The sequence below is a fragment of the Oryzias latipes genome, chromosome 22 (genome assembly GCF_002234675.1).
Source record: "Oryzias latipes chromosome 22, ASM223467v1".
Classification (NCBI taxonomy): Eukaryota; Metazoa; Chordata; class Actinopteri; order Beloniformes; family Adrianichthyidae; genus Oryzias; species Oryzias latipes.
Window position 1 is genome coordinate 532,904 of NC_019880.2, and position 15,583 is coordinate 548,486.

Sequence of the window (15,583 nt, forward strand, 5' to 3'; positions counted from 1 at the left end):
GTTTCAAGAACTTCAACAGTTTCAAAAACTTCAGCAGCTTCAAAAACTTCAGCAGCGTCAAAATCTTCAGTTGGTTCAAAAATTTCAGCAGGTTCAAAAGCTTCAGCAGCTTCAAAAGCTTCAGCAGCGTCAAAATCTTCAGTACACTCAAAAACTTCAGCAGCTTCAAAAGCTTCAGCAGCTTCAAACGCTTCAGCAGCTTCAAAAGCTTCAGCATGTTCAAAAGCTCCAGTAGGTTCAAAAGTTTCAGCAGCTTCAAAAGCTTCAGCAGGTTCAGCAGCTTCAGTAGGTTCAAAAACTTCAGCAGCTTCAAAAACTTCAGCAGCTTCTACAGCTTCAGTAGTTTCAAGAACTTCAGCAATTTCAAAAACTTCAGCAGCTTCAAAAACTTCAGCAGCGTCAAAATCTTCAGTACACTCAAAAACTTCAGCAGCTTCAAAAGCTTCAGCAGCTTCAAACGCTTCAGCAGCTTCAAAAGCTTCAGCATGTTCAAAAGCTCCAGTAGGTTCAAAAACTTCAGCAGGTTTAAAAGCTTCAGCAGCTTCAAAAACTTCAGCAGCTTCAAAATCTTCAGCAGCTTCTAAAGTTTCAGCGGGTTCAAAAGCTCCAGTAGGTTCAGAAGTTTCAGCAGCTTCAAAAGCTTCAGCAGGTTTAGCAGCTTCAGTAGGTTCAAAAACTTCAGCAGCTTCAAAAACTCCAGCAGCTTCAAAAACTTCAGCAGCGTCAAAATCTTCAGTTGGTTCAAAAATTTCAGCAGGTTCAAAAGCTTCAGCAGCTTCAAAAGCTTCAGCAGGTTCAGCAGCTTCAGTAGGTTCAAAAACTTCAGCAGGTTTAAAAGCTTCAGCAGGTTCAAAAGTTTCAGCAGCTTCAGAACCTTCAGCAGCTTCAAAAGCTTCAGTAGGTTCAGCAGCTTCAGTAGGTTTAAAAGCTTCAGTAGGTTTAAAAACTTCAGCAGCTTGAAACGCTTCAGCATCTTCAAAAGCTTCAGCAGCTTTAAAAGCTTCAGCATGTTCAAAAGCTCCTGTAGGTTGAAAAGCTTCAGCAGCTTCAAAAGCTTCAGTAATTTCAAAAACTTCAGCAGCTTCAAAAGCTTCAGTAGTTTCAAGAACTTCAGCAATTTCAAAAACTTCAGCAGCTTCAAAAACTTCAGCAGCGTCAAAATCTTCAGTACACTCAAAAACTTCAGCAGCTTCAAAAGCTTCAGCAGCTTCAAACGCTTCAGCAGCTTCAAAAGCTTCAGCATGTTCAAAAGCTCCAGTAGGTTCAAAAGTTTCAGCAGCTTCAAAAGCTTCAGCAGGTTCAGCAGCTTCAGTAGGTTCAAAAACTTCAGCAGCTTCAAAAACTTCAGCAGGTTCAAAAACTTCAGCAGGTTTAAAAGCTTCAGCAGGTTCAAAAGTTTCAGCAGCTTCAGAACCTTCAGCAGCTTCAAAAGCTTCAGTAGGTTCAGCAGCTTCAGCAGCTTCAAAAACTTCAGCAGGTTTAAAAGCTTCAGCAGCTTCAAAAACTTCAGCAGCTTCAAAATCTTCAGCAGCTTCTAAAGTTTCAGCGGGTTCAAAAGCTCCAGTAGGTTCAGAAGTTTCAGCAGCTTCAAAAGCTTCAGCAGGTTTAGCAGCTTCAGTAGGTTCAAAAACTTCAGCAGCTTCAAAAACTCCAGCAGCTTCTACAGCTTCAGTAGGTTCAAAAACTTCAGCAGCTTCAAAAACTTCAGCAGCTTCAAAAACTCCAGCAGCTTCTACAGCTTCAGTAGGTTCAAAAGTTTCAGCAGCTTCAGAACCTTCAGCAGCTTCAAAAGCTTCAGTAGGTTTAAAAGCTTCAGCAGGTTCAAAAACTTCAGCAGCTTCAAAATCTTCAGCAGCTTCTAGAGTTTCAGCGGGTTCAAATTTTCAGCAAGTTCAAAAACTTCAGCAGCTTCAAAAACTCCAGCAGCTTCTACAGCTTCAGTAGGTTCAAAAGTTTCAGCAGCTTCAGAACCTTCAGCAGCTTCAAAAGCTTCAGTAGGTTCAGCAGCTTCAGTAGGTTCAGCAGCTTCAGTAGGTTTAAAAACTTCAGCAGGTTTAAAAGCTTCAGCAGCTTCAAAAACTTCAGCAGCTTCAAAATTTTCAGCAGCTTCTAAAGTTTCAGCGGGTTCAAAAGCTTCAGCAGGTTCAAAAGCTTCAGCAGCTTCAAAAACTTCAGCAGCTTCAAAATCTTCAGCAGCTTCTAAAGCTTCAGTAGGTTCAAAAGCTTCAGTAGGTTCAAAAACTTCAGTAGGGTCAAAAACTTCAGTAGGTTCAAAAACTTCAGCAGCATCAAAAACTTCAGTAGGTTCAAAAGTTTCAGCAGCTTCAAAAGCTTCAGCAGCTTCAAAAACTTCATCAGCTTCGAAAGTTTCAGCAGCTTCAAAAAATGCAGCAGGTTTAAAAGCTTCAGCAGCTTCAAAAACTTCAGCAGCTTCAAAATCTTCAGCAGCTTCTAAAGTTTCAGCGGGTTCGAAAGCTTCAGCAGGTTCAGCAGCTTCAAAAACTTCAGCAGCTTCAAAATCTTCAGCAGCTTCTAAAGCTTCAGTAGGTTCAAAAGCTTCAGTAGGTTCAAAAACTTCAGTAGGTTCAAAAACTTCAGTAAGTTCAAAAACTTCAGCAGCTTCAAAAACTTCAGCAGCGTCAAAAACTTCAGTAGGTTCAAAAGTTTCAGCAGGTTCAAAAGCTTCAGCAGCTTCAAAAACTTCATCAGCTTCGAAAGTTTCAGCAGCTTCAAAAACTTCAGTAGTTTCAAAAACTTCAGCAGCTTCAAAAACTTCAGCAGCGGCAAAATCTTCAGTTGGTTCAAAAGCTTCAGACAGCTTCAAACGCTTCAGCAGGTTTAAAAGCTTCAGCAGGTTCAAAAGCTTCAGCAGCTTCAAAAACTTCATCAGCTTCGAAAGTTTCAGCAGCTTCAAAAACTTCAGTAGTTTCAAAAACTTCAGCAGCTTCAAAAACTTCAGCAGCGGCAAAAACTTCAGTTGGTTCAAAAGCTTCAGAAAGCTTCAAACGCTTCAGCAGGTTTAAAAGCTTCAGCAGGTTCAAAAGCTTCAGCAGCTTCAAAAACTTCAGCAGCTTCAAAAGCTTCATCAGTTTCAAAAACTTCAGCAGCTTCTACAGCTTCAGTAGGTTCAAAAACTTCAGTGACTTCAAAAACTTCAGTAGTTTCAAAAACTTCAGCAGCTTCAAAAACTTCAGTAGTTTCAAAAACTTCAGCAGCTTCAAAAACTTCAGTAGTTTCAAAAACTTCAGCAGCTTCAAAAACTTCAGTAGTTTCAAAAACTTCAGCAGCTTCAAAAACTTCAGTAGTTTCAAAAACTTCAGCAGCTTCAAAAACTTCAGCAGCTTCAAAAACTTCAGTAGTTTCAAAAACTTCAGCAGCTTCAAAAACTTCAGCAGCTTCAAAAGCTTCAGTTGTTTCAAAAGCTTCAAAAACTTCAGTAGTTTCAAAAACTTCAGCAGCTTCAAAAACTTCAGCAGCGGCAAAAACTTCAGTAGGTTCAAAAGCTTCAAAAGCTTTAGCAGCTTCAAACGCTTCAGCAGCTTCAAAAACTTCAGCGTTGACTCCAAACCCGATGTTGGTTCAGCCTTTAGGAGCCAGCGACTACCTGGAGATGTCCCGCCTCTTCGATACCATCTTCATCCGCCACATTCCTCTGCTGAGCCTGAACCAAAAGACGCAGGCGCGGCGGCTGATCACGCTGGTGGACGCGCTCTATGAGCAGAAGGTACGGCGCCACCTTCAGGACACTGCTCCTCAGATGGTGGGAGTGAATGCAGGTGCTGTTTCAGGTGCGGGTGGTGCTCCTGGCTGATCATCCGCTGGAGGAACTGTTTGTCCACGAGGAGGGGGCCGGTCACGACGACAGCCACGCCCTAATGGACGACCTGGGCCTGAAGCGGGTAAGAGCTGCTCTGGAGGTTCCTGTATGTTCTGAAGGTTCCTGCGTGTTCTGAACGTTCCTGCGTGTTCTGAAGGTTCCTGCGTGTTCTGAAGGTTCCTGCATGTTCTGTGTGTTCTGAACGTTCCTGCATGTTCTGAACGTTCCTGCGTGTTCTGAACGTTCCTGCATGTTCTGAACGTTCCTGCGTGTTCTGAACGTTCCTGCATGTTCTGAACGTTCCTGTGTGTTCTGAACATTCCTGCATGTTCTGTCGGTTCTGAACGTTCCTGCATGTTCTGAACGTTCCTGCGTGTTCTGAACAATCCTGCATGTTCTGTCAGTTTTGAACGTTCCTACGTGTTCTGAACGTTCCTGCATGTTCTGTGTGTTCTGAACGTTCCTGCGTGTTCTGAACGTTCCTGTGTGTTCTGAACATTCCTGCATGTTCTGTCGGTTCTGAACGTTCCTGCGTGTTCTGAACGTTCCTGCGTGTTCTGAAGGTTCCCGCGTGTTCTGAAGGTTCCCGCGTGTTCTGAAGGTTCCCGCGTGTTCTGAAGGTTCCTGCGTGTTCTGAACGTTTCTGCGTGTTCTGAAGGTTCCTGCGTGTTCTGAACGTTCCTGCGTGTTCTGAAGGTTCCTGCGTGTTCTGAACGTTCCTGCGTGTTCTGAACGTTCCTGCGTGTTCTGAACGTTCCTGCGTGTTCTGAACGTTCCCGCGTGTTCTGAAGGTTCCCGCGTGTTCTGAAGGTTCCCGCGTGTTCTGAAGGTTCCTGCGTGTTCTGAACGTTTCTGCGTGTTCTGAAGGTTCCTGCGTGTTCTGAAGGTTCCCGCGTGTTCTGAAGGTTCCTGCGTGTTCTGAACGTTTCTGCGTGTTCTGAAGGTTCCCGCGTGTTCTGAAGGTTCCCGCGTGTTCTGAAGGTTCCTGCGTGTTCTGAACGTTCCTGCGTGTTCTGAAGGTTCCTGCGTGTTCTGAAGGTTCCTGCGTGTTCTGAACGTTCCTGCGTGTTCTGAACGTTCCTACGTGTTCTGAACGTTCCTACGTGTTCTGAACGTTCCTGCTTGTTCTGAACGTTCCTACGTGTTCTGAACGTTCCTGCATGTTCTGCGTGTTCTGAACGTTCCTGCATGTTCTACGTGTTCTGAACGTTCCTGCATGTTCTGTGTGTTCTGAACGTTCCTGCGTGTTCTGAACGTTCCTGTGTGTTCTGAACATTCCTGCATGTTCTGTCGGTTCTGAACGTTCCTGCATGTTCTGAACGTTCCTGCGTGTTCTGAACAATCCTGCATGTTCTGTCAGTTTTGAACGTTCCTACGTGTTCTGAACGTTCCTGCATGTTCTGTGTGTTCTGAATGTTCCTGCGTGTTCTGAACGTTCCTGTGTGTTCTGAACATTCCTGCATGTTCTGTCGGTTCTGAACGTTCCTCCGTGTTCTGAACGTTCCTGCGTGTTCTGAAGGTTCCCGCGTGTTCTGAAGGTTCCTGCGTGTTCTGAACGTTCCTGCGTGTTCTGAACGTTTCTGCGTGTTCTGAAGGTTCCTGCGTGTTCTGAACGTTCCTGCGTGTTCTGAAGGTTCCTGCGTGTTCTGAACGTTCCTGCGTGTTCTGAACGTTCCTACGTGTTCTGAACGTTCCTGCGTGTTCTGAAGGTTCCCGCGTGTTCTGAAGGTTCCTGCGTGTTCTGAACGTTTCTGCGTGTTCTGAAGGTTCCTGCGTGTTCTGATTCTTTCTGCGTGTTCTGAAGGTTCCTGCGTGTTCTGAACGTTCCTGCGTGTTCTGAAGGTTCCTGCGTGTTCTGAAGGTTCCTGCGTGTTCTGAAGGTTCCTGCGTGTTCTGAACGTTCCTGCGTGTTCTGAACGTTCCTACGTGTTCTGAACGTTCCTACGTGTTCTGAACGTTCCTGCATGTTCTGAACGTTCCTACGTGTTCTGAACGTTCCTGCATGTTCTGCGTGTTCTGAACGTTCCTGCATGTTCTGAACGTTCCTGCGTGTTCTGAACGTTCCTGCGTGTTCTGAACGTTCCTGCATGTTCTGCGTGTTCTGAACGTTCCTGCGTGTTCTGAACGTTCCTGCGTGTTCTGAAGGTTCCTGCGTGTTCTGAACGTTCCTGCGTGTTCTGAACGTTCCTGCGTGTTCTGAACGTTCCTACGTGTTCTGAACGTTCCTGCGTGTTCTGAACGTTCCTACGTGTTCTGAACGTTCCTGCATGTTCTGCGTGTTCTGAACGTTCCTGCATGTTCTGCGTGTTCTGAACGTTCCTGCGTGTTCTGCACAGACCCAAAGCTTCAAAGTGTTTTAGAAGTAAAGACGCGAGCAGAGCGGCGTTTCTCCATCTGGAGGTTTTCCGTTGGTTCTCCATGGTTCTCTTTCTGCTCGGGTCCAGACGGTGGTTTTGACTTGCTGCCGTCACATGACCTCCCGTGTTGGAGTGAAAGTGTCTGTGCTCGACAGGAAGAAGCCAGAACCCTGTCCATCTTCAGCGGCGAGGAGGAGCGGTTCGCCTTCCAGAGGACGGTTTCCAGACTCACCGAGATGCAGTCGGAAGAATATTGGCTTGAAGGAGACCGGAGCTCCAAACCCAGGGGCTCCCACTCGGAACCGAAGAACTCCTGAGAAGGTTATCCTGCAGAGACCATGGCTGAACGTTGGTCAGGACTTAGCACTTTATGCTTGAAATCTGGGATTTTAAAAGCTGCTAGAACGTGTTCAGAACAGAATCGGATCAGAGGAACCACAGACGGAACCAACAGGATTCAGTTTGGACAGCTTGATTTTGCTGCTGAGTCTCTAAAATATTTATCTGAAAATCCTTTGGTTTGTTTTATTTGTTCCTTAAACAGACTGATGTGCTGAATCCTCAGTGTTGCATTGTGGGAAAATGGTTCCTGGCTCGTCTGCCGTGATTTTGTGTCCATCGTCTCAGAAAGACAAACACTCTGGTGAGCAACTGGACAAACTTTAGGATGAAAGAGGAAAAAAGTTCTGGTCCGAGGACCCAAAGGGCATTAAAAGTACCGAAGGATCCAAAACCCAGGAGGCGGGGCTTAACTCTAAGGACAGATTTGATTGGTACAAAAAGTACTCCAGGAAACGTGAAAATGAAAATAAACACTCCACTGCAAAACAGGATGCTCCAGTACTTTATGTATCAGAAATCCATGTTCCAGAACTTTACCCAATGAGCTTCAAACCAGTAGTTGTAGAATTGAATCAATAATGGCTAAACTGGACATCCCTGCCCTCAAACCGTCCTTCTCTGTAAGGAAAAACGGATTCTGGAAAAAAATGAAGATCCCTCAGGGGTGTCCACATGAAGGAGGGATCCTCCCCCAGGACGGACAGGGGATTTACCAGAACTCTTAGAGAAGAATTAACTTATCTAAATCTACAACTACATATATAAAGTCCAGCAGACAAGCTTCATCCAGCCGTGGTTGGGGGGGGGAGACAGTCCATGAATCACTGCAGCAAACAGAGACATGCAGAACTAAATGATGAATGATCAAGAATAGGGATGGGTATCGTTAAGGTTTTAACGGTACTACTACTCTTATCGATACTGCTTATCGATCCGGTATTTTAACGATACTCTTATCGATACTTTTTGAGGATGAAAAATAAATAAATAACAATTAAGAACATAAAGTGTTTTATTTCCTCATTATGCAACAGCATTGTTTTTTTAACAAAACCTTTTACTTTATACATGATACTGTTACAGTACAGACCTGGAATGCACGTGGATGTGTTAGACCAGGGGTCGCTAACTTTACCTCTCAAAGAGCCATTTGGATCAGTTTAGCAATGAGATGAAAGAACAGGGAGCCGCAACACTAGATGTGTTAGAAAAAAGGTTTTTGCCGACATATCATGATAGTTCATTTGCCCATACTTGTATTGATTCAAAATGCTGTCAGGATATTTATTTCATTATGTAATTATTTGTATTCTTTATGAGAGTGATGCTTCCTTTGATCTTTTGTCCATTTTCCACAGCCTTGAATAGACTTTTCTGTCTGTCAAACACCAGAGTTAAGAAGATGGAAACAAAGTCACTTTGATGCAGACTCCTGTCTGTTTATTTATTTTTCTTTAAATCCAGGAAACCCAATAGATTATATTAATTTTATGGATGACAACTATGTTTTATTAGGAAGTAGCTGTTAGTTGGTCCGGGGCTGGAATCATAGCGGTGAGTCTAAGCCCCGCCCCCGCCTCTCTCCCGCATCATAAGGTCATCGTAGCAGCAAGGTGACAGGATATTTTGACGCAAATTTAACTCCTTTTACGTGGACATAGGTAGTCTTAGTCTAGTAGTCTAGGGGATAAAAGGATTTTTTTTGGGGGGGGGCGCTCACTTGTCCCCTACGACATCGCCACTGACTCTGCCGGCGTTCGCTGCTGCAGACACGCCCCCTCCGTGTGATTATGTTGCTCCCTTCCTTATACCTGCTCGGTACTACCTGCGATGTTAAAGGCAACACGACACTCTGAGGACAAAAACACAGAGAGCCGCAGCATTTTGGACCGTTAAGCTTTTCCGCCATCGTATAACTTTGGTAGCGTTCCTGAGCGCGCGCCCCGCATTCTGTCTAAACTACAGCCCCGCCCCCTGTGCACACAAATAGACAGACAGACCTGTCCTCTTCAGCCAGAATAGCGAAATTAATGTAATCATTCATTAAAATAAAATTGACTGACTTTTAGAGTTAAATATAGCAGATAAAGTTTATATCTTGTGGGACACAAAATTAGCGATTTCTTCTCCAGTACCGATAGCAGAACCGGTGAGCTCAGATCTTAACGATACTGCGGTCTTGAAGAATGACGCCCCGGGGCTCATTCAATACCGGGGCTCGGTACCCATCCCTAATCAAGAATAGAGGAGAGAGGAAGAGTAGAAGTAGATGAGAAAGGAGGAAAGAACCCCAGAGCACCATAGTTACCCCAGCTTCAACTTCTAGCAGCTACTAACAACTAATAGTTATTGAGTTTAATTTAAACACATTAACATTAAGTTAAATAATCTCTGAATACTATCTAGTCTGACAATAATCCTGTCCACAGAGGAATGTTTTAAGTCTAACTTTGAATGTAGAAACTGAGTCGGCCTCTCTTCCATGAGCTGGGAGTTTATTCCATAAGACAGGGGCTTGGTGGCTAAACGCTCTACCTCCAACCGTACTTTGACTAATTCTAGGAACCACAAGCAGTCCTGCATTTAGTGAGTGAAGTGTTCTGATTGGATGGTAAGGGACTATGAGGTCCTTAATATAGGATGGGGCCATTCCATGTAAGGCCTTCTAGGTTAACAGGAGGATCTTGAACTTGATTCTGGAATCAACTGGGATCCAGTGAAGTGAAACCAACACAGGAGTGATGTGATCTCTTCTGCTAGTTCCAGCTAACAATCTAGCTGCTGCGTTCTGAACAAGCTGGAGACTTCTTAAGGAACTCTTAGGACACGCTGCTAACAAGGAATTACAGTAATCCAGCCTCGACGTAACAAATGCATGGATGAGTTTTTCAGCATCACTCTTAGAAAGTAGATTTCTGATCTTAGCAATATTCCACAGGTGAAAAAAGGCAGTTCTACACGCCTGAGATATGTGAGCCTTAAATGATAAATCCTGGTCAAGTAAAACCCCAAGGTTTCTAACTGTGGAATTGGGGGCTATACTTATGCCATCCAGGGAGACTATCTGAGCAGACAGAGCATCTCTGAGGTTTTTAGGACCTAGTATAATAGTGTCAAAGGCTGCACTGAGGTTTAACAGGACCACAATAGAGAGTAGTCCCTTTTCTGAGCCCAGTAATAAGTCATGTAACCCTTGTGCTATCTTAGATGACCCCCCCCCCCCTTCCATTGCCGTGTTTTCCCTACCATGACAAAGGTGGATAAAGGTGGAAAGATTTCATGTAATCCATGGACACCAGTGAAGATCACAAACCATTGAAGAAAAAAGGTTCAGAGCACTGTCTAGTGGGTCTAGATGACCCACTCCCAATGGTAAAGTGGCTAGGATAGCACAAGGGTTAGAGACTCTAACTAGTGCAGTTTCCGTACTATGGTGAGGTCTAAACCCCGACTGAAAGTCTTCAAAGTGGCTGTTGTCCTGTAGGTGGCAGTAAAGCTGCTTAACTACAACTCTTTCTAGGATTTTAGAAATAAAGGGCAGGTTTGATATCGGTCTATAGTTGACCAAGATGCTAGGATCCAAACTGGGCTTTTTCAGAAGAGGTTTAACAACTGCATATTTAAAAGACTGTGGCACGTAACCCGTTTCCAGAGAGGTCATGTTGTTATCAATTAATAATTTCTGATGCAGGGTCCAAACATTTTTCCAGGACAAGTCAAGAATAAATGTTCTCCAATAGAAAACAGCAGAGGAACAGAAATGACGTTTAGCTGAAACACGGATGATCTTGTTATTCTTTAGTTGAAACAAGATTTTCCAACATTAGTGTCACTTAGAGACATGAAGGGAATATTTGCATCAAGTACAGTATTTTAAAGAGTTCCCAGATTCAGTAGGAACGGCGTCCCCAGTAGGATATTATTGTCAAACCAATGATTGTAAAATAAAGATTTGTTCTTGTAAAGGATATATCTGTTATTCCAAATAAAAAACTTATGAGGAGAAAAGTTGTGTTTATAGATTAGTGCCCATGAAAGAAGAGTTTGTCTGTGAAAAGCAGAAAGTTTCACTGGGATTCTGTCGATATTATCATCACAAAGCAGAAGAAAATGGAGAAAAGCTACTTTAGCAAACATGTGACGAGGGAAAATATTCCAAATGGAGAGTGGATTTTTGAAATATCATCCAGTTTAGTATTATTTAAAGAAAATTAGGCCTCCTTTTTCATAGTTCATTAATACAGATTTTTTAAATAATGAATCCGGTTTTTCCAGATGAAGTTTAGCAGCATTTGATCAATAGATTTCAGAGTCTGATTGTCCAGAATTAGTCAGTCTAGAAATCCCCTCTGCTGTGGAGAGTGAATCCTTCCTCAGACTCTGGTCTCTCTGAAGCCTTTGGTTCAAACGTTTCTTGGCTTTATCAATGAGGGGAGTGAAATTTAATGAGCATCTTCCTAAATTACTTTTGGAAATAATAATGCCTAAATATGTTACATTTTCTATTACAGGACTGTTGCAGATTCTAAAGCACAATCTTTAACAGAAAGAAGTTCTTATTTGTTCAGACTGAGACGTAGACCTGAGACATCAGAGACAGACTGGATACGGTTCAGAGATCAGGAAACCTGACTGCTGTCTCTGAAGAAGAGAGTCGTGTCATCAGCAAACTGACTCATTAACATTTCTTTATTAAGAACTGAGACGCCTTTTAATTTATGAATATTGATACAATCAGCAAGAGTTTGGGTAACTATAAGAAAAAGATACGGTGAAATAGGACCCCCCCCCCACCCACCCCCATCTGATTCCTCTATTGGGATTGAATCTGGGGGGGGGGCATTTTTTAGTTTGACAGAACAGTTAGCATTAGCATACAGAGTTTTAACTGTATTACAGAAGAAATGTATGAAGACAGCTGAAGATAAAATGATGATTAACAGAGTCAAACGCTTTATAAAAGTCTAAAAAGAGAATCAACTGTCATCAGAGATCAGGTGTGAGGAATCTAGAATATCAAGAACTAGACCAATGTTATTGGAGATGTGTCTGTCTGCATGAATCCTGATTGTGTCTCTGCAATAACTGAGTTTAGAACAGATTTAAGTCTCTTTGCAAAGACAGATGCAAGAATCTTGTAGTCATTATTTAATAGATATACGGGACGCCAGTTATCAATGAGAAGTCCATCTTTTTTGGGTTTGGGTATCAGAGTAAGAACACCTTGATTTAATGTTGGAGGAAGGAAGCCTTTTTCTATGCTCTCTACAAATACCTGTGTCAGAAAGGGGCTCATTTTATCACTATATGTTTATAAAATTCTCCCGTTAAGCCATCTGGTCCAGGAGATTTGTTATTCTTAAAATGGTTAATAGAGAAAAGTATTTCATTTCAGTTCAGAGGCCTGTATTTGTTGTAGATTCTAGTTTAGGAAGTGATCAGGATCTACGCTGGGTTCATAGGCAGACAGTTTACTGTAGAACAGGCTAACATCATTTGCAATAACTTTGGGATCAGAGGTCATCTGGCCTTCAATGTTTAACTGCTGTAGTGTATTTGTCTTGGAACGATGTTTCTGCAGTTGAACAAATAAGAAGAATTCTTCTCCCCCTCTTCTAACCATTTCAGCCCTGATCATCCAAAGGCTCCTTCAGCTCTGTTCTTATAAATACTGTCTAATTCTTTTTGTAATAATGCCAAATTCATTTTATCATCATCTGATAAATCTGCAGGATTTCTTTTTGAAATTGTCATATCATTGATAATTTGGCTTTCTAGAGCCTTTTTAGTTTTATTTAGTTCTGAACTAAACTTTCTAAGAAAATTTAATTTCAAATTAAAAAAGTTCCCAGTTTTTACCGTGACAGTTTTCTTCTTTTTGATGCAAGAATGTTTGCCCTTTCCGGAAGGAAGCCCTGTTGGTAAAGGTCACGTGACAGCAACCCACACTCATGGTGATGCTGTGTGTGCGCGTACCGGGGGAGTATGGAAGCGATTATGTAGCATAAATAAAAAGCAAAGTCAAAACCAGAAATGCTTTTTCATTTTCAAAATGAAAAAGCATTTTTTGACTCAAAAATATAATGAAAAAGCAAACCACCAACATGCTTTTTCATTTCCCTCCTCAACACAGCTTATTCTGTCACTTAATTAAAATTAAAATGAAAATGGTATTTGACATTTCATTTTCAAGACGTTCTCTGGTAAATGTGTAGCATAATTCATTTAGAAATTTATAATTTGACAATTAAAATGGATTAATAGAAATGCTTTTTAATTTTCTTAATGTAGCTGCATTTTCTGACTCAAAATTAAAACGAAAAGGCAATACTTCAAAATGCTTTATCATTTTATACTTAAAACCGCTTATTCTGTGTCATAATTAAAGTGAAAATGCAAAGAGGGGATTGCATTTGCATTTTCACATCCACCCCGCGCACTTTGTCACAATATTCATTTAGGAAAAGCATTAGCAGAGGGGAGGCGGGGCGATGACGTCACTGCTCTCTCCGTGTGTCCGGCTGCTGACTGACGCACACACGCGCACCAAGAGCAGACTGTGTTAGCGGCAGAGACGAGGGTTTTGTGATGGTTGTGAACTTCTGATGAGTTTCCACAGCTTCTCAGGACTACATAGCTGCATGTCCGCCTTCTGCGGTCCTCCTCCTGACGCACCGCGGACAAGCTTTGTTCTTCAGACCGCCAGCTGCCTTCGCACAGCGGAGCGCGAAGCTCCGATGATCGCTGAAGGCGGAAATGCTGCTGCGATCTGAGAAACCATCATATGAATTTGTGTTTCCAGTGGTGTCCAGAACAAAATAAAGACTGATTCTCACATATTTACACATTAAGATCACCTAAAACCGGGTCCTGTTCACAAACCGCTGGACCTGGACTGATCAAACCTGGATTCCTGGATCTTAATAAATCAAACAGTAAATTCACCGCAAAGCTGCAGATAAATGTGTAAATATCTGTGAATTAAATCAGTGTTTATTTTGTTCTGGACACCACTGGAAACACAAATCCATATGATGGTTTCTCAGATCGCAGCAGCATTTTCGCCTTCAGCGATCGTCGGGAGCTTCGCGCTCCGCTGTGCGAAGGCAGCTGGCGGTCTGAAGAACAAAGCTTGTCCGCGGTGCGTCAGGAGGAGGACCGCAGAAGGCGGACATGAAGCTACTTAGTCCTGAGAAGCTGTGGAAACTCATCAGAAGTTCACAACCATAACAAAACCCTCGTGTCTGCCGCTAACACAGTCTGCTCTTGGTGCGCGTGTGTGCGTCAGTCAGCAGCCGGACACACGGAGAAAGCAGTGACGTCATCGCCCCGCCTCCCCTCTGCTAATGCTTTTGAGAAATGAATATTGTGACAAAGTGCGCGGGGTGGATGTGAAAATGCAAATGCAATCCCCTCTTTGCATTTTCGCTTTAATTATGACACAGAATAAGCGGTTTTAAGTATAAAATGAAAAAGCATTTTGAAGTATTGCCTTTTCGTTTTAATTTTGAGTCAGAAAATGCAGCTACATTTTGAAAATTAAAAAGCATTTCTGTTAATCCATTTTAAATGTCAAATTAGACATTTCTAAATGAATTATGCTACACATTTACCAGAGAACGTCTTGAAAATGAAATGTCAAATACCATTTTCATTTTAATTTTAATTAAGTGACAGAATAAGCTGTGTTGAGGAAGGAAATGAAAAAGCATTTTGGTGGTTTGCTTTTTCATTATATTTTTGAGTCAAAAAATGCTTTTTCATTTTGAAAATGAAAAAGCATTTCTGGTTTTGACTTTGCTTTTTATTTATGCTACATAATCGCTTCCATAGGGGAGGGAGGCGCGTGCGGTTTACTATAACTTTCTGGAAGAGTAAAGACAACAGAAAGGCGCGTGAGAGCTGCGCATGAGCGCTGCGCGTGCTCTGTAGGGGTTTAGTGATGCTGCGGATGATGTCATCGCCGCGGGCATCTTCACGCAGTGATCCGGATCCAGGACCGGGATCCGCTCCGCAAAGGCGGCTTGACCGACGCGCCCGCGGGCTGCCGCTCAGCGCGCGCGCAGGATGAAACCGCAGCACAGCCACACAACACGCGCGCGCGTCAGCTGTCCATAGCCCGCTCTCAGGAAGCCCCCTCCCCGCCCCGACCTGCGGCGGCCGCGGCCGTTAAGAGGACAGCAGCGCGCGGAGGGATGCAGCCGTGACGCGGCGGCGGAGGACGGACCATTTGTGGCTTTGCTCACGCGCGCAAGGAGCGTGCGCGCTGCTCGGGTGTGGGCTGAGAACAGAGGATTCCTGCAGGACGGTGCGATCCGCTGTGGAGGAACGGACGGGCGGGCACGTGCTGGCACTGCGGGCGCGTGAGCACATTGTGCACGGGGACTGCCCCCGCGCCCCGCAAACATTGATGGAATGCGGGCCCAGAAGCTCTCCCAGAGTCTGTGAAACGACCCACGCATCGCGCTCGACATGGCCGAGGCCGCGCGGGACCGCGACCAGCCGCCCGCGAACGTGGAGATCGACCCGGACTTCGAGCCGCAGAAGCGGCCGCGCTCCTGCACCTGGCCGCTGCCCCATCCGGAGTCCCGCGCGGACAAGCCCGCAGCGAACGACACTGACGTAATCCCCGAGGAGGAGGATGATGAAGGCGAGCGTGCGGAGGGCGGCGGGGGCGCGGCGGAGGAGCCGCGCGGCGGCAGCGGCGTCCCCCCGCCAGCGGAGCTGCAGCGCGGCCCCGGTAAGGAGGAGGCCCCCGACGGCGCGCAGCCCCCCGGCGCGACCGCGTGCGGCGCCGCCGCGCAGCAGCTGCGGAAGTCGTCCGCGCGGCGGAACGCCTGGGGGAACTACTCGTATGCAGACCTGATCACGCAGGCCATAGACGGCTCCCCCGACAAGCGGCTGACGCTGGCCCAGATCTACGACTGGATGGTCCGCTCCGTGCCCTACTTCAAGGACAAAGGCGACAGCAACAGCTCCGCGGGCTGGAAGGTGAGGCGCACGTGACGCTGCCGCAGCCGCAACAAAGAGCACACTGCGCGCGTGCACGCGCACACGCAGCTGCCAC

General features: G+C 44.7%; 1 protein-coding gene across 1 annotated transcript in view; it reads left to right on the forward strand.

Moving 5' to 3' along the window:
• The window catches only part of LOC101162185 (lactation elevated protein 1 homolog B-like), a 30,210-nt gene that overhangs the window by 11,515 nt on the left and 3,112 nt on the right, over nt 1-15,583 (forward strand). The window contains exons 11-12 of the mRNA XM_023951285.1: nt 3,584-3,724; nt 3,789-3,899. Coding sequence (XP_023807053.1) covers nt 3,584-3,724; nt 3,789-3,899 — 252 coding nt within the window. The remainder of the gene's footprint in view (nt 1-3,583; nt 3,725-3,788; nt 3,900-15,583) is intronic.